Source organism: Pseudonaja textilis, chromosome 2 (assembly GCF_049901715.1).
Source record: "Pseudonaja textilis isolate UNSWEBS1 chromosome 2, rPseTex1.2, whole genome shotgun sequence".
Classification (NCBI taxonomy): domain Eukaryota; kingdom Metazoa; phylum Chordata; class Lepidosauria; order Squamata; family Elapidae; genus Pseudonaja; species Pseudonaja textilis.
In genome coordinates, this window is record NC_141991.1 from 95,667,136 (window position 1) to 95,679,926 (window position 12,791).

The window sequence follows — 12,791 nt, forward strand, 5'->3', positions numbered from 1 at the left end:
AATATCACCCAATGGTGAACTGCAGGGATGGGATTCTACCAGTTCGCACCTATTCACTAGAACAGGTTGTTAACATTCTAAGCAGTTTGGAGAACCGGTTGTTAGAAGAAATTACTGGACTAATCCTGTAAGGAAGGCAGGAAGGAAACATGAACAGAAACTGCCTCTCCATTAACCCTTATTACATTCTTGGCAGGACTAGATTTCCTGTCTCAGGAACTTCTCTGGAGTTTTTCCCCCTCCTTTGCTGGTACTTTGCTTGTGTGTAGTGACCATTCAAACTTACAATGTCACTGAACAAAGTGACTTATGACCATTTTTCACACTTACAACTGTTGCAGCATCCCCACAGTCTTGAGAGGCCAGGCGAGGAGATGCATGCCTCAATGTGAGTGATATTGAGTTGGCCACACCCAGCCAATAACATGACCACCAAGCCATGCCCACCAACTAAGCCATTCCCACAGAACCAGTTGTTAAAAAATTTGAATCCCATCCCTGGTGAACTGCATGGTTTACAAAGTAATTTGGGCTTTCAACTAACTCTGGACATATTAATTGGTGTACTATTACATTACATCCATTTGTTATGGATTGAAATTTCCATAGCTTCTACCCAATATGGACAATAGCATTTGTTCTCTGAATATAGCTATGAAGTAGGAAGCAGACTGAAGTTTCAATTCTCTGCAAGTTTACCCACAAATTAATTTTACTGAACCAACGGATTTATTTCTGAATAAATGTGCATAGGGTTGCCTTGTGTAAATAGTACATCCTGAAGTTAATCAATAGTTATATAAAGATGTGCCAGGGAAAGGACCTAGTACTTATTGGCAACTCTTTAAAGTGACAGTGACTTTTTCCAGGACAGCTACAGACGGCAACTATGCGGTTGAGACAAAAGATGCAGATGCTTTAAAATGTTGTGAATGATGCTTGGTTCACATCTTTAGAGTTCTGAAGAGTTTCTTGGAATTAGATACATAGTGTTGCAGAGCCACAGAAAATAACTTTATATGCCTTATTCAGCACTTTCTAAAGAACAGTTAACGGTCCAAGCTAATAAACTATTTTCTGTCTTCTAGAGGTACTCTCCTCTCAAAGCTAAGTAGAAAAACCATCAACTTTATCCAGGCATTTTCATTATTGTAAAATATACTATCGCTTTCCACTCTTTAATGGCTCCCTATAAAGTAGTCATTAGCTGCCCTCTATTCTATTATTCAGACATTAAATCTAGTTGAGTTAGATTATTTATTTATTTATTTATTTTGTTAAGCAGTCCTGGGCAGAACAAGAAATTACTACATAATGTATAATTGAGAAATAACTTTACAGATTGCCAATCAAACCAGATCATAATTATTATTTTTATATATTGCAAATCTGTAGAATACAGCCTTTGGTTTGTTCTTAAAACAGAGTGCAAAGCTTTGGAAGTAGCAGGATTAGAAACTCCATTTGAGACCTGAATTGGACTCTTGAGGGAAGTTTAGATCTGGAAATTTATGAGATACAATTTCTGTGTTTTCACTTGCCATGCCTTTTTATATTTTCCTACAGATTTCTTTGCTTTTTCATATGACTATGCAGAGTCTGTTTATTATAACTGTGCAGTGTTTTAGATTTGATACTGAAAAATACTCCAGAGTACATAGGAATGTGAATGGGACATATTTCTGGCATATCCTTATTGCAGCTGTGTTGAACTATGGTTGTTGTGCATGTTATTCATGTATTAGTAGTGTGTGTTTGTGTGCATGTGTCTGTGTGTGGTACAGACAATTGTGTCATGCTACTTACCCCCCTCTCAAGGTAAGTCAAGTCACTTGTTAAATCAAGTGCAGAAATAGAATTAAAAATAATAAACCAAATAAATTATTGTCTTTTGTTCTTCAAATTTCACATTTTTTTAAGGTTCCCCCCTAACTTCATACAGCCATAGCTTCCTTTGTCTTCCCTTTCTTCTTAACCATTCACTTTTCCTTCATATACTGTATCTGTTTTACAAATAGATTGTCATTCACTCTCTTATGTGACCAAACCATCTCAGTGTATTTATTTGCTCTTTATTTCTTTTGTTTTCTATGCACATTCATTCAGCAGGCCTAGATTCTTGACTTAATTTTCAAATCTGCATTCCTTGTTGCTTTATACAATCTAAATTACATTTACTGCAAATCATTGGGATTTGAACCAATGACATGGCATCACCTGTATACAGAAGTATACATTCATTGGAAGGGAGGGAGGTAGATTTCACATGCTTCCCAACCTCCCCATAAGCTTCCCACAAGAAAAATCAATGGAGAAGCCAGCAGGAAGTCAGAAGTCATTCCTATTCCCACTGCTTTTTTGCTCAGCATTGTCATTCTGTTTCTCTGTTTAAGTAAGGAAATACCTCTCAAAGGATAACACAACCAGTCATAGGTTGTCTAGTATAAAATAAACTACATTTTTGTAGGAGAAGGACTGGCAAAGCCAGGGAAAGGTGTTAAAAGATACATGAATGTGTGTGAGAGAGGGGGGGTGGGGAGAAAGGAGGGAAAGAGGGAGAAAGACTGTTGAAGAACAAATATGTGATCTGCAAACTGATTGCCGAGCATACAACCACATTATTCTTTCAAAATTTTTATTTGAGTTCTTGTACTCTATATTGGCCATATATTCCATATTCCTTATTTTTTAATAGCATGGTTAATCTAATCATTTCTGTGCATTGGTGAATTTTATTGATTACTGTCAAATCTGTGGGTACCGTTGTCAATTTCCAATTTTGGGCAAAAGCTATCCTTGCAGCTGTTATAATGTGTAGTATTAGATGCTGATGCTTCTTGTCCCATGTCGGTTCTGACATTCCCAGTAAGGAAGTCTCTTGTTTAAACTTAATCTTTTGTTCTGTCAACTCTTCTAGCCATGCTGGATCTTGAGCCAGTACTTTCATGCTTGGGGACACGTCCACCACATGTGAAAATACGTTCCCTGGCTATGGTTCCACTTCCAACATTTAGCAGACAGGTTAGGAAACATTCTAGCTAGTCTCGTTGGTGGAAGGTGCCAACGATAAAACATTTTATAGATATTTTCCTTGTAGGGGACTGACAAAATTAATTTATAATTAATTTGCCATATTCGTTCCCATTGTTCTAGATCAATACTGCAGCCAAAATTTTTGGCCCATGTTATCATATTCTCCTTAACCGTTTCCTCTTCCATTTTAAATTCCAATAAGCAATCATACGTTTTAGTAATCATCTTTTGTTTACATCCTTGTAATATTTTATCTAATTTCTGAACAGTATTAAAAAATCCAAATTGTTCCTTATCTTTTTTATATCTTGTTTGAATTTGAACATAAGGCCACCACCCTATTTCAGTTCCTTGTGTTTTTAGTTGTGTCTGTATTTTTAGGTCACCTTTATCCATTATAAGTTCCTTATTTTTTATTGTTTTATTCAAATCCATAGCATTGGGATATATTAGTGCCTCCACTGGAGATAGTCAGAGAGGTATGTTTGCATAGTGGTTTCTTTTGATGTTTTTCCCATACATGTAACAAGGCATTTCTTATCTAGTGTCTTTGAAAATAATTGTGACATCCGTTTTTCTCATCCCAAAGAAACATGTGCAAGCCCAACTGTAAATTGAAGTCTTCTATTGTCAGTATTCTTTTGTCTATCAGGTTAATCCAATCTTTAATCCAAGTACTAACTGCAGCCTGATAGTATAACTCAAAGTCTGGGAGAGTCAGTCCTCCCTTGCTTCTACTATCCTGATTAGTTTATATTTTACTCTTGCTTTTTTCTTTTGCCAGATAAATTTGCCCCTCTTCTCCCCAACCTCTCACAATTTTGTCCAGTCAGAATTTACTTGTAGGAGATTATGTGTTTGACGCTTAGGCTCAGCCTGATCATCTCCTACATTACCTGCATTTTCTCTGCCTCTTTCAGTCTTTGCTCTCTTTATCTATATTCCTTGTAAATCTCTTTTTTTCTTTATGCAGATATTATACAATTCTTTTCTGTCATATTCATTTTAGCAACAATCTTACTTTAACTTTTTTTTTTTGCATTTACAACACTTCATCATTCCACCAGTCAATTTTTCTTTTTAGTATATCTTTTCTCATAACTCCATACACTTCTATGGCATTAGGCAGCATAATTTTTTTTCAGTTTTCAGTCACTTCCACTTAATATCCATTCTGTTAGAAAATTTAATTTAATTTCCAACTGGACCTGTCTTTGGTTTTCATGCAGTTATTCTACTTTCATGAAAATTTCCTGCTCTTCTTTAAATGTCAATTTTTTCCTTAATAAATTTACTAAAATAATAATCCTGTTCACACTGAGAACCTCTGAATAGAATAGAATAGAATAGAATAGAATAGAATAGAATAGAATAGAATAGAATAGAATAGAATAGAATAGAATAACAGAGTTGGAAGGCACCTTGGAGATCTTCTAGTCCAACCCACTGCTTTGGCAGAAAACCCTATACCATTTCAGACAAATGTTTATTCAACCTCTTCTTAAAATTTTCAGTGTTGGAGCATTTACAACTTCTGGAGGCAAGTTATTATCCTTGAGACCTTCACCAGTTCTCTCAAACTTTCACTAAAATTAATTAAATTTCAATGATCATCCTCGTTGTTCACTGTTCACTATTCACTATAGTTTAACATGAAAGTATCACCAACCTATGGATTCCTATTCCTCATAGACATTTTGTAACAATTTGGATGTCAAAATAGCTTCTAAAATGTATATTCTACCCTTTTATTCATACTTAAACTCTTGCCTTCACTTTCCCACATGCGTGCATTTAATCTAGTCCATGGCATGACACCATTTCTTTCAGATCTACTAATCCTTCCCCATACTTTTAATTTTACAAATATACAACTTAAATTTTTCATCCTTTCCTTTGGAAATTCATGTTCTTTCTCACTACCTCTTTTACACACCAAGTCACTATTTTCCATATTCTATAGTTATCAACAGAATAACCCATAGAGATTGACTTCTGATACACTTCTTGGCCAGTCAAGGCTTTCAGCTACCAAAGTATTTTAAGGTTAAGAATCTTAGCCTGTAAAAATAGCATAAGCATAGCGAGTGCTGATTACACATGTGACCAAATAAATAACACTACAGATAGTAGTCCACTTTTTCTTTATTATTAAAAAGTGTTCTATGAAAGCTATGACTAAGCACTGTTGCCACATCTCACCCATTTGAATAAGCAGGCAATGTACTGACGCACCCTCAAGGTGCAAATTCACTGCATCTGTTTGTTGCCTTTTGAAAAGTTCTTTAGGTATAAGTTAAGATGCATAGGTTCTTTGTTCCTTTCTTAAATTAATGACATTTTCATCTCAATAGTCACAATAGTCTGGAATTGTCTGTTTACATGATACTGATTTTTAAACAGCATTTGAAAACCTTTTGTTTTTATTCTAGGTTACTATCCCAGGTTGTCCCTATGTTTTAAACTTAAGAGAAACATTGGCTATTTCATTCTGCAGACTTACATGCCTTCCATTCTGATCACTATTCTGTCTTGGGTATCATTCTGGATTAATTATGATGCGTCAGCTGCAAGGGTGGCTTTAGGTAGGTATTTTTTTATTTATTCACATTGAATAAGTTAACTATACAAACATAGTTAGATTGCATGATTGTATGAGTGGAAAATTTCCTGTTGGCCAGCCTTTGCACTTAAGTAAATTGGTTCCAAGTTATCTAAAGTAGTTAAATGAAATGTGAGCTCATCTGGACTACATGAAATGTACTCTGGTGTGATGCAGCATTATCACAGTTTCATTGCAACTTCAGTTTAAGATTCCATGTTTGACTAATTATATTGCAGCTGAAAAATTAAATATGTTCCCTTGTAAATTAAATACACAAAAATACACAAACCGCATTTTGTTCTAATCCTGATCACTTTTACACTATTGCATTATGTTATTGATATTGTGAAAAATTTTATTGGATTCCTTATTGCATTTGAGTGATTTTATCACTTAAATTACAAAGGAAACTTGCATATTTCACGGAGGGAACATCAACTTCAGATAAAAAGCCCTAGACCTGACTAAGTAATAAGGCTGAAAAGACTCCTATTCAAAACCATCAATTAGCCAAGCAAAATCAGCAGATCTGAATTAGACATAAGATGCTGCCTTAAAGAACTGGCCTATCTGCCCTTCCTTTTCCTTCCAACCCTAAACCCTTGTCTGTCTTGTCTATTTGCCTTATATCTTAAGGCAACCTCTCCCTATCTTAAAACTGCTGTGAATGGTGTGGGAGTTAAAGATAGTTTGAAAAGAGAATTGAAGATGTAATAAATATGCCTTCTGACCCATCCAAAACCTGAGGTTCTGCTGCTCATCAGGAGAAACAATACTGAATTAGACCCATATGCTAATTCAGTAGAAGGGTAGCTTCCGATTCAATAGAAGGTAGCTTCTAGAATTTCTTACCTAAGAAAACTGTAAGATTCAAGTGCCCTTTTCTTACAGTCATTATCAGATGAACATAAAACAATACTCTACCTAGTAGGTTAGAGTAACTGTGAGAGGGATCCTGGAATCTTAGTGGACACCCAGCTAAATATGAGTCAGCAGTATGCAGCAGCAGCCAAAAAAGCTAACGCAATCCTAAATTGCATTAACAGAGAGATACAATCAAGATCAAGTGAGGTACTAATACCACCCTATAAAGCCTTAGTAAGACCACACCTAGAGTACTGCATCCAATATTGGTCCCCACATTATAAAAAAGATGTTGAGACTCTAGAAAAAGTACAGGGAAGAGCAACCAGGATGATTAGGGGACTGGAGGCTAAAACATACAACAAACAGTTGCAGGAAATGGGCTTGGCTAGTCTAGTGAAGAGAAGGACCAGGGGAGACATGATAGCAGTCTTCCAGTATTTGAGGGGATGCCACAGAGAGGAAGAGGTCAAGCTATTTTCTAAAGCACCTGTAGACCAGACAAGGAATAATGGATGGAAACTGAACAAGGAGAGATTTAACCTGTAAATAAGGAGAAACTTTCTGACAGTGAGAACGATCAACCAATGGAATAGCTTGTCCTCAGAAGTTGTGGGAGCATCATCACTTGAGACTTTCAAGAAGAGATTGGACTACCATTTGTCAGAAATGGTATAGGCTCTCCTGCTTGGATGGGGGGTTGGACAAGATGACCTACAAGGTCCCTTCCAACTCTGATTATCTGTTTATCTGTTCAAGGGTTCAGTTTTTTTTTTTTTTTTTTGCTAATTTCTGTTTCAAATTCTACAAGTTACAAAATTTGCCAAAAATAATCCTATAAAGAATAATTGCCAGGAGTTACATGCTTAGGTATTATTGTCCTGTTGCTATTTCAGGTTTGTTATGTATGAATAACAATTCCTTGTTATGCAGGCAAGAAATCTCACAGATGCTTGCTGTTATTTTGAATCTGTCAGGACTGAGGGGAACTATATTCAGTACAATCTAGGATGCATTGTCCATATAATATCTGAAAGCTGGTTTGGTCTCTGGCAGAGGACCTGAGATTGAGGAAGACACATGCTCCCTATAGGGATGAAGAGAAATTTTATATCTTATACCAATAAATAAATATTTGTCTGACCTATTCATATATTTAATGCTATCTTCTATTTTCTGGTGAGATAAAATGTAGCTAGATTATATCTCAGATCAGAATACACAGACTTTTGTTTTGTAGGGATTTTTTACTTTTTTCAGCTACTTATTTGCCCAGATATTTTAAATTAAATTGTATTTAATGTTGTTTTTTGTTTCACTTGGTGTGCATTTCAATTTTAGAATATTTTACTACACTTAATATTTAACCTTGCTGGTTCTTTGGGATTAAGGTACCATTTATAAATTTAAAAATAAATAAAATGTTTGTTATTTATGGATTCTATTTCTGTTTCAAGACCATGAGATGATACACACAGTAATCCTTCAATTTCAGTTCAAAATAATTTAAGAGACAGCAAAAATCCTGAAATCAACACTGTACTTTAGCACTTAGCAATAGCACTTAGACTTATATACCACTTTACAGTGCTGTACAGCCCTCTCTAAGTGGTTTACAGAGTCAGTATATTGCCCCAACAATTTGGGTCCTCATTTTACCCACCTCGGAAGGATGGAAGGCTGAGTCAACTTTGACCCTGGTGAGATTTGAACTGCTAAATTGCAGGCAGGCAGCAGAAGTAGCCTGAAGTACTGCAATCTAACCACTGTGCTACCATGGTTCATTTTGTCCTGAGTTGGGTTTCCCAGATCCTAATCTAAGCATGGCAATCATATCATTGCACACAATTCAGACATTGGAGTGACTCTTCCCAACAAAACTGTTTTTCAAGAAAGTTCTGATTTTTTTACACAGCTTTAATATATGTTGCAGTTTTGCAGTTTAAAAATAATATGTGTAAATTTCTCTGTTTATTTTGTAGTGAATCTTTGAATTTTATTAGAATTGTTTTTTGTTCTGCATCTTCCAATATATCCAAATCCGCCAGTGGTGTATGCCTTAATAGTTTATAAGAAGAAATATTACTCTAATGTAATACATGTTAAACATACTGTCAACTGTTCCTTCAATGCAAGAATCCATGAGTTCCATTTCAAACTCCTAAACTATAAGCAAGATATTTTTTTCTGACAATCAAACCAAACATATCAAACCAGAAAACAACACATAAAAATATCTTAACTGTAAAAAAATATGAAATGGAAAACAGCAGCCTCCATCCTGCCTGTGGTAATATCTCTGTTTAACAAATCATCAGAGAAGGAACTTCCCTTGTGCTTTAACAGAGCTCAATTTATCCCAGATTTGCATCATTTTTGTGCATAATTGATATAAATGCTGTCATTTGCAGTAAAACTTCAATTTAATTGACACAACCTCAGTTTACCAAGCATTACTCTATTAACTGGCAGTAAATTCATTTATTGTAACTGAACCACTAAACCAAAATTTTACTGCATTTCCTTGATGTTGGTATGCATAATTAATATACTTAAAATTTTCTCAGCACTGCCATAACAAAATCAAACAAGGAAAGCTCAAGGAATGTAGGAATGAAGCTTCTTTTTACTCCTCTCTCATTTTCTGGATACACCCAAGTTGCACCCTATACTACAATGACCTTTGCACATTAACAGGAAAAATACATATATGTCTACACACAGATAAACTGAGGAAACATAAATGCATACTAAATTGGGTTTTTGTGATGTTTTACAGGGATTACAACAGTGCTGACAATGACAACCATTAATACCCATCTGCGAGAAACACTACCCAAAATTCCCTACGTGAAAGCCATTGACATGTATCTGATGGGCTGCTTTGTCTTTGTATTCATGGCTCTTCTGGAGTATGCCTTTGTGAACTACATCTTTTTTGGGAAGGGACCACAGCACCAGAAGAAAGCAGCAGAAAGAGCTGCCAGTGCTAACAATGAAAAATTACGAATGGATGTCAACAAGGTATATTGAAATGGGAAGTTTATAGAGTGTCCTCTCCCAGTTGCAATGTTAGATAATTCATTTTCTTCCTAACAGGCCTTTCAGAAGCAATAGTGCCTGCCAAACAAATCACATAGGAATAAGAGAATAACATCTTGGCGTTTAAGATAGGGTTTTCCAGATGATCAGAAGCTCCAATGCAATGAAAATGTACCCTTATTTATAGCTGGAGGATTGTCCAGTCTAATGAAAATATAAATGAAAACTGATCTACAGTTTTTCATTACATAAGAGGTCAAATAAGCCCATTTCAAAGCAATCATGCTGAAGTTTAATTTTTAAAAAAAACAAAAACAAGGCAAACATTTGTTTAGTTAGAATTGTTTTTTCCCTTTTTTCACACCTCTGGTGTGTGCTCAATTCCTGCATATGAATATGTATATTTTTAAATTCATTTATCATTTTATGCTATCTAATCACATTGTTCTTTGGATGGTTTTTAAGACAGACACAATACAGATAATAACCAGTAGTAAAAGCAACATTAAAAAACCATTTGCAGTAGGTAAATAAGACACACACACAAACACAAGCAATTTATAAGAATTAACTTATTTCTTGGAAGTGTTCCTCACAGTTTTGTTTCTGAATAGAACCATCCAATTCACTTGATTCTAGTTAATACTCCGAATCAGAAATGGTCAAGAGTTACATGTTAGGCAAAAAAGTAGTGTTATAAGAAAGTGACTTTATTCTGATGACAAAATAAGTAATACTTATTTGATCTACAAATAATCATCTTGAAAAATCATCTTTTAATGCATTAGGAGCCTACACTGTCATTTTAATGGAACTTTCTTTCCTCAAGTTTGATTTCCAAGATCTATACATTGCACATTCAATTTTTTATCATATTTCAGGGTGATATTTGAAGACTTTTACAATCCAAAATGATGGCTAAAAGTGCTAAAGAGCTGCATGAAATCTTATGAGAAAAATATGTGTGTGTATTCATTTATTTATTTTACAGGCTAGCATGTTAACAATATATTTTTACACTAAAGATATTGGTGAAAATCTAGTTCCATCAAAGTACAGAATAAATCAGATGATATATATTTCTGTAAAATTGTATGTATATAAAACTTGAATTTATAAATAATGTTTTAAATCCAAACTCTTTATCAGTATTTGCATGAAAATTAAGGAAAAGAGATCAGAAATATATTGAAGTTTGTATAATTCCAGATTAGACTTTTTTAAATTCCTTTTTTTCTAGCCCCAGTATTATAATAGTGGTTCTGTGATAATTTTATTTGATTACAAGTGGACAAAGGTAAATTGCATAATGACCAACTAAATAGCGTAGACATCTCTCTTGCTAGCTTCTATATTTATAGTTTTATTAAAATAGATTATGCAGTATAGAGAGGCAGGGAAGAGAAGGATAAGCTAGCATTCATCAATTTTCGGTATAAATGATATAGTGCTTTCATTAGTGGCTTTTCACAAGAAAAGAATCTAGAAAACATTGATAAATTATGTTAATTAAAATATACTACACAATATAATCACGTTTACTTAAAAAGTTAAGTTTCATGGAGTTTAGAGAGATTTATATTCAGTTAATCTGATTTAAGTAGGTACCTTTAAATTGAATTAAATTAAAATTAATAGAAGAACTTTAAATAACTTATGGCTAGAATCTGTATTTCTTTGGGTGTCTAGCCCATTTCATGTATTTCAGTATTTTCAAAATATTGAAAACTATTTTCCATAATATTCAGTATATGCTACAAATGCTAACTCTGAGGAAAATTCTATTTCCTCCAGTGAACTAGACTCCCAAAATACATATAAAATTAAAATACTAATTACAATTTACATCTCCCTTTTTATTACTATGAATGTTCAAAGTGTCAGTGAATTCAGGGTGCCATATGTTCTCTCTGAGTTGTAGTTTTTTGTTTTTTGTTTTTTTTTTGTCTAATATTTTAGAGCAAGGGGGGCAATTGCTGGAGCGACAATAGTTTTCTACCCAAATTAACATTCTGAAATTTTGGCTGGCTTGGTCATTATTTTTGTCTGGTAGAAGTTGGAAAAAAGGACTTATGCAGAAGGAGGGGCAAAAATAGTGTTCTGCAATATGCAACAAAAGGCAAAACAGCAAATGTCTCGGTTGGCAAAGGAGACACTGCTTTCCAGAAATCAAAAAGATGAAAACTTTTTCTCAATGTCTATGGAAATTCTCAGTCATTCAAGTTGTGATTATGCCAAAGGTGTTTTTTCAAGAGGCAAGTGGACTTTCTTTGTTGTACCCTGAAGACGTTTTGCTTCTCATGTAAAAAGCTGCTTCCATTCTGACTGTCAGAACTGGATAAGAAGCGAAACGTCTTCAAGGAACAACAAAGAAAGTCCACTTGCCTCTTGAAAAAGCACCTTTGCAAATACTTTTGCTCATCCTGGCTTATAATGATGACAATCATTTTCTAAGAATCATAGAATCTTTAGAACACAAGACTTGTTCTTAATTGACAACCAAGCAGGAAACAGAAGACAAGAGCATTGCTCCAGTAACGGCTTAGAATGTTTTATTAATGTCACTTAACCACCATGAAATACAAACAAAATAGCATAAAAGGCCGAAATGAAACAAAATAAAAACCCTGTTTCTGTATCCATCTACCAAAATGTAGCTTACTTTCATTCTTTTTATTTTGGCACAACAATGGCTGGTTGAGGTTTGAAAATGCTAAAAGCCGCTAGGTTGAGAAATTACCTATAGATGCCTTCTATACCATATTCTTACAAAAGAATATAATAAACAAAGCAATAATGTGAGGATCTCAGGGTAGAAAAATAGTATGTAAATTCTGAAATAAAACAATGGAAGAAGAAAATATAAAAAGAATGGAGTGAAAACCGCCTAATTTAAAAAGAATAACAGTAGTTATTTGGGAACTTGGCTCTTTTACAAACTTAAAAATGAATGCAGCTTTTAAAAAATTAATTATAGTGTTCTGTGTAAATCAGATCTTCCTCCTATTAGATTGATGTTTGGGATTTTATGGAATACAGTCAATGCTCAATTTACAATCATAGGGGGCAGCAAAATTTCAGCCATAAGTTGTTAATCAGTAAGTCATGGCATCCTGTGATTAGACCTGCTTTTTCAACTATTTTCATGGCAGTTGTTATGCAAATCACATGGCATTAAACAGATCGTGTGGCTTTTAAGTCTGAATCCATTCTCTCCCCCAAAGATAGCAAATCACTGTCATGTAAC

General features: G+C 34.4%; 1 protein-coding gene across 4 annotated transcripts in view; it reads left to right on the forward strand.

Annotated features, from left to right (window-relative positions):
* GABRB2 (gamma-aminobutyric acid type A receptor subunit beta2) overlaps window positions 1-12,791 on the forward strand; it is a 151,957-nt gene that overhangs the window by 112,232 nt on the left and 26,934 nt on the right. For all 4 annotated transcript variants that reach the window (XM_087924578.1, XM_087924577.1, XM_026696328.2 and 1 more), the window contains 2 exons: window positions 5,466-5,618; window positions 9,282-9,526. In XM_087924578.1, the coding sequence (XP_087780704.1) occupies window positions 5,466-5,618; window positions 9,282-9,526 (398 nt within the window). The remainder of the gene's footprint in view (window positions 1-5,465; window positions 5,619-9,281; window positions 9,527-12,791) is intronic.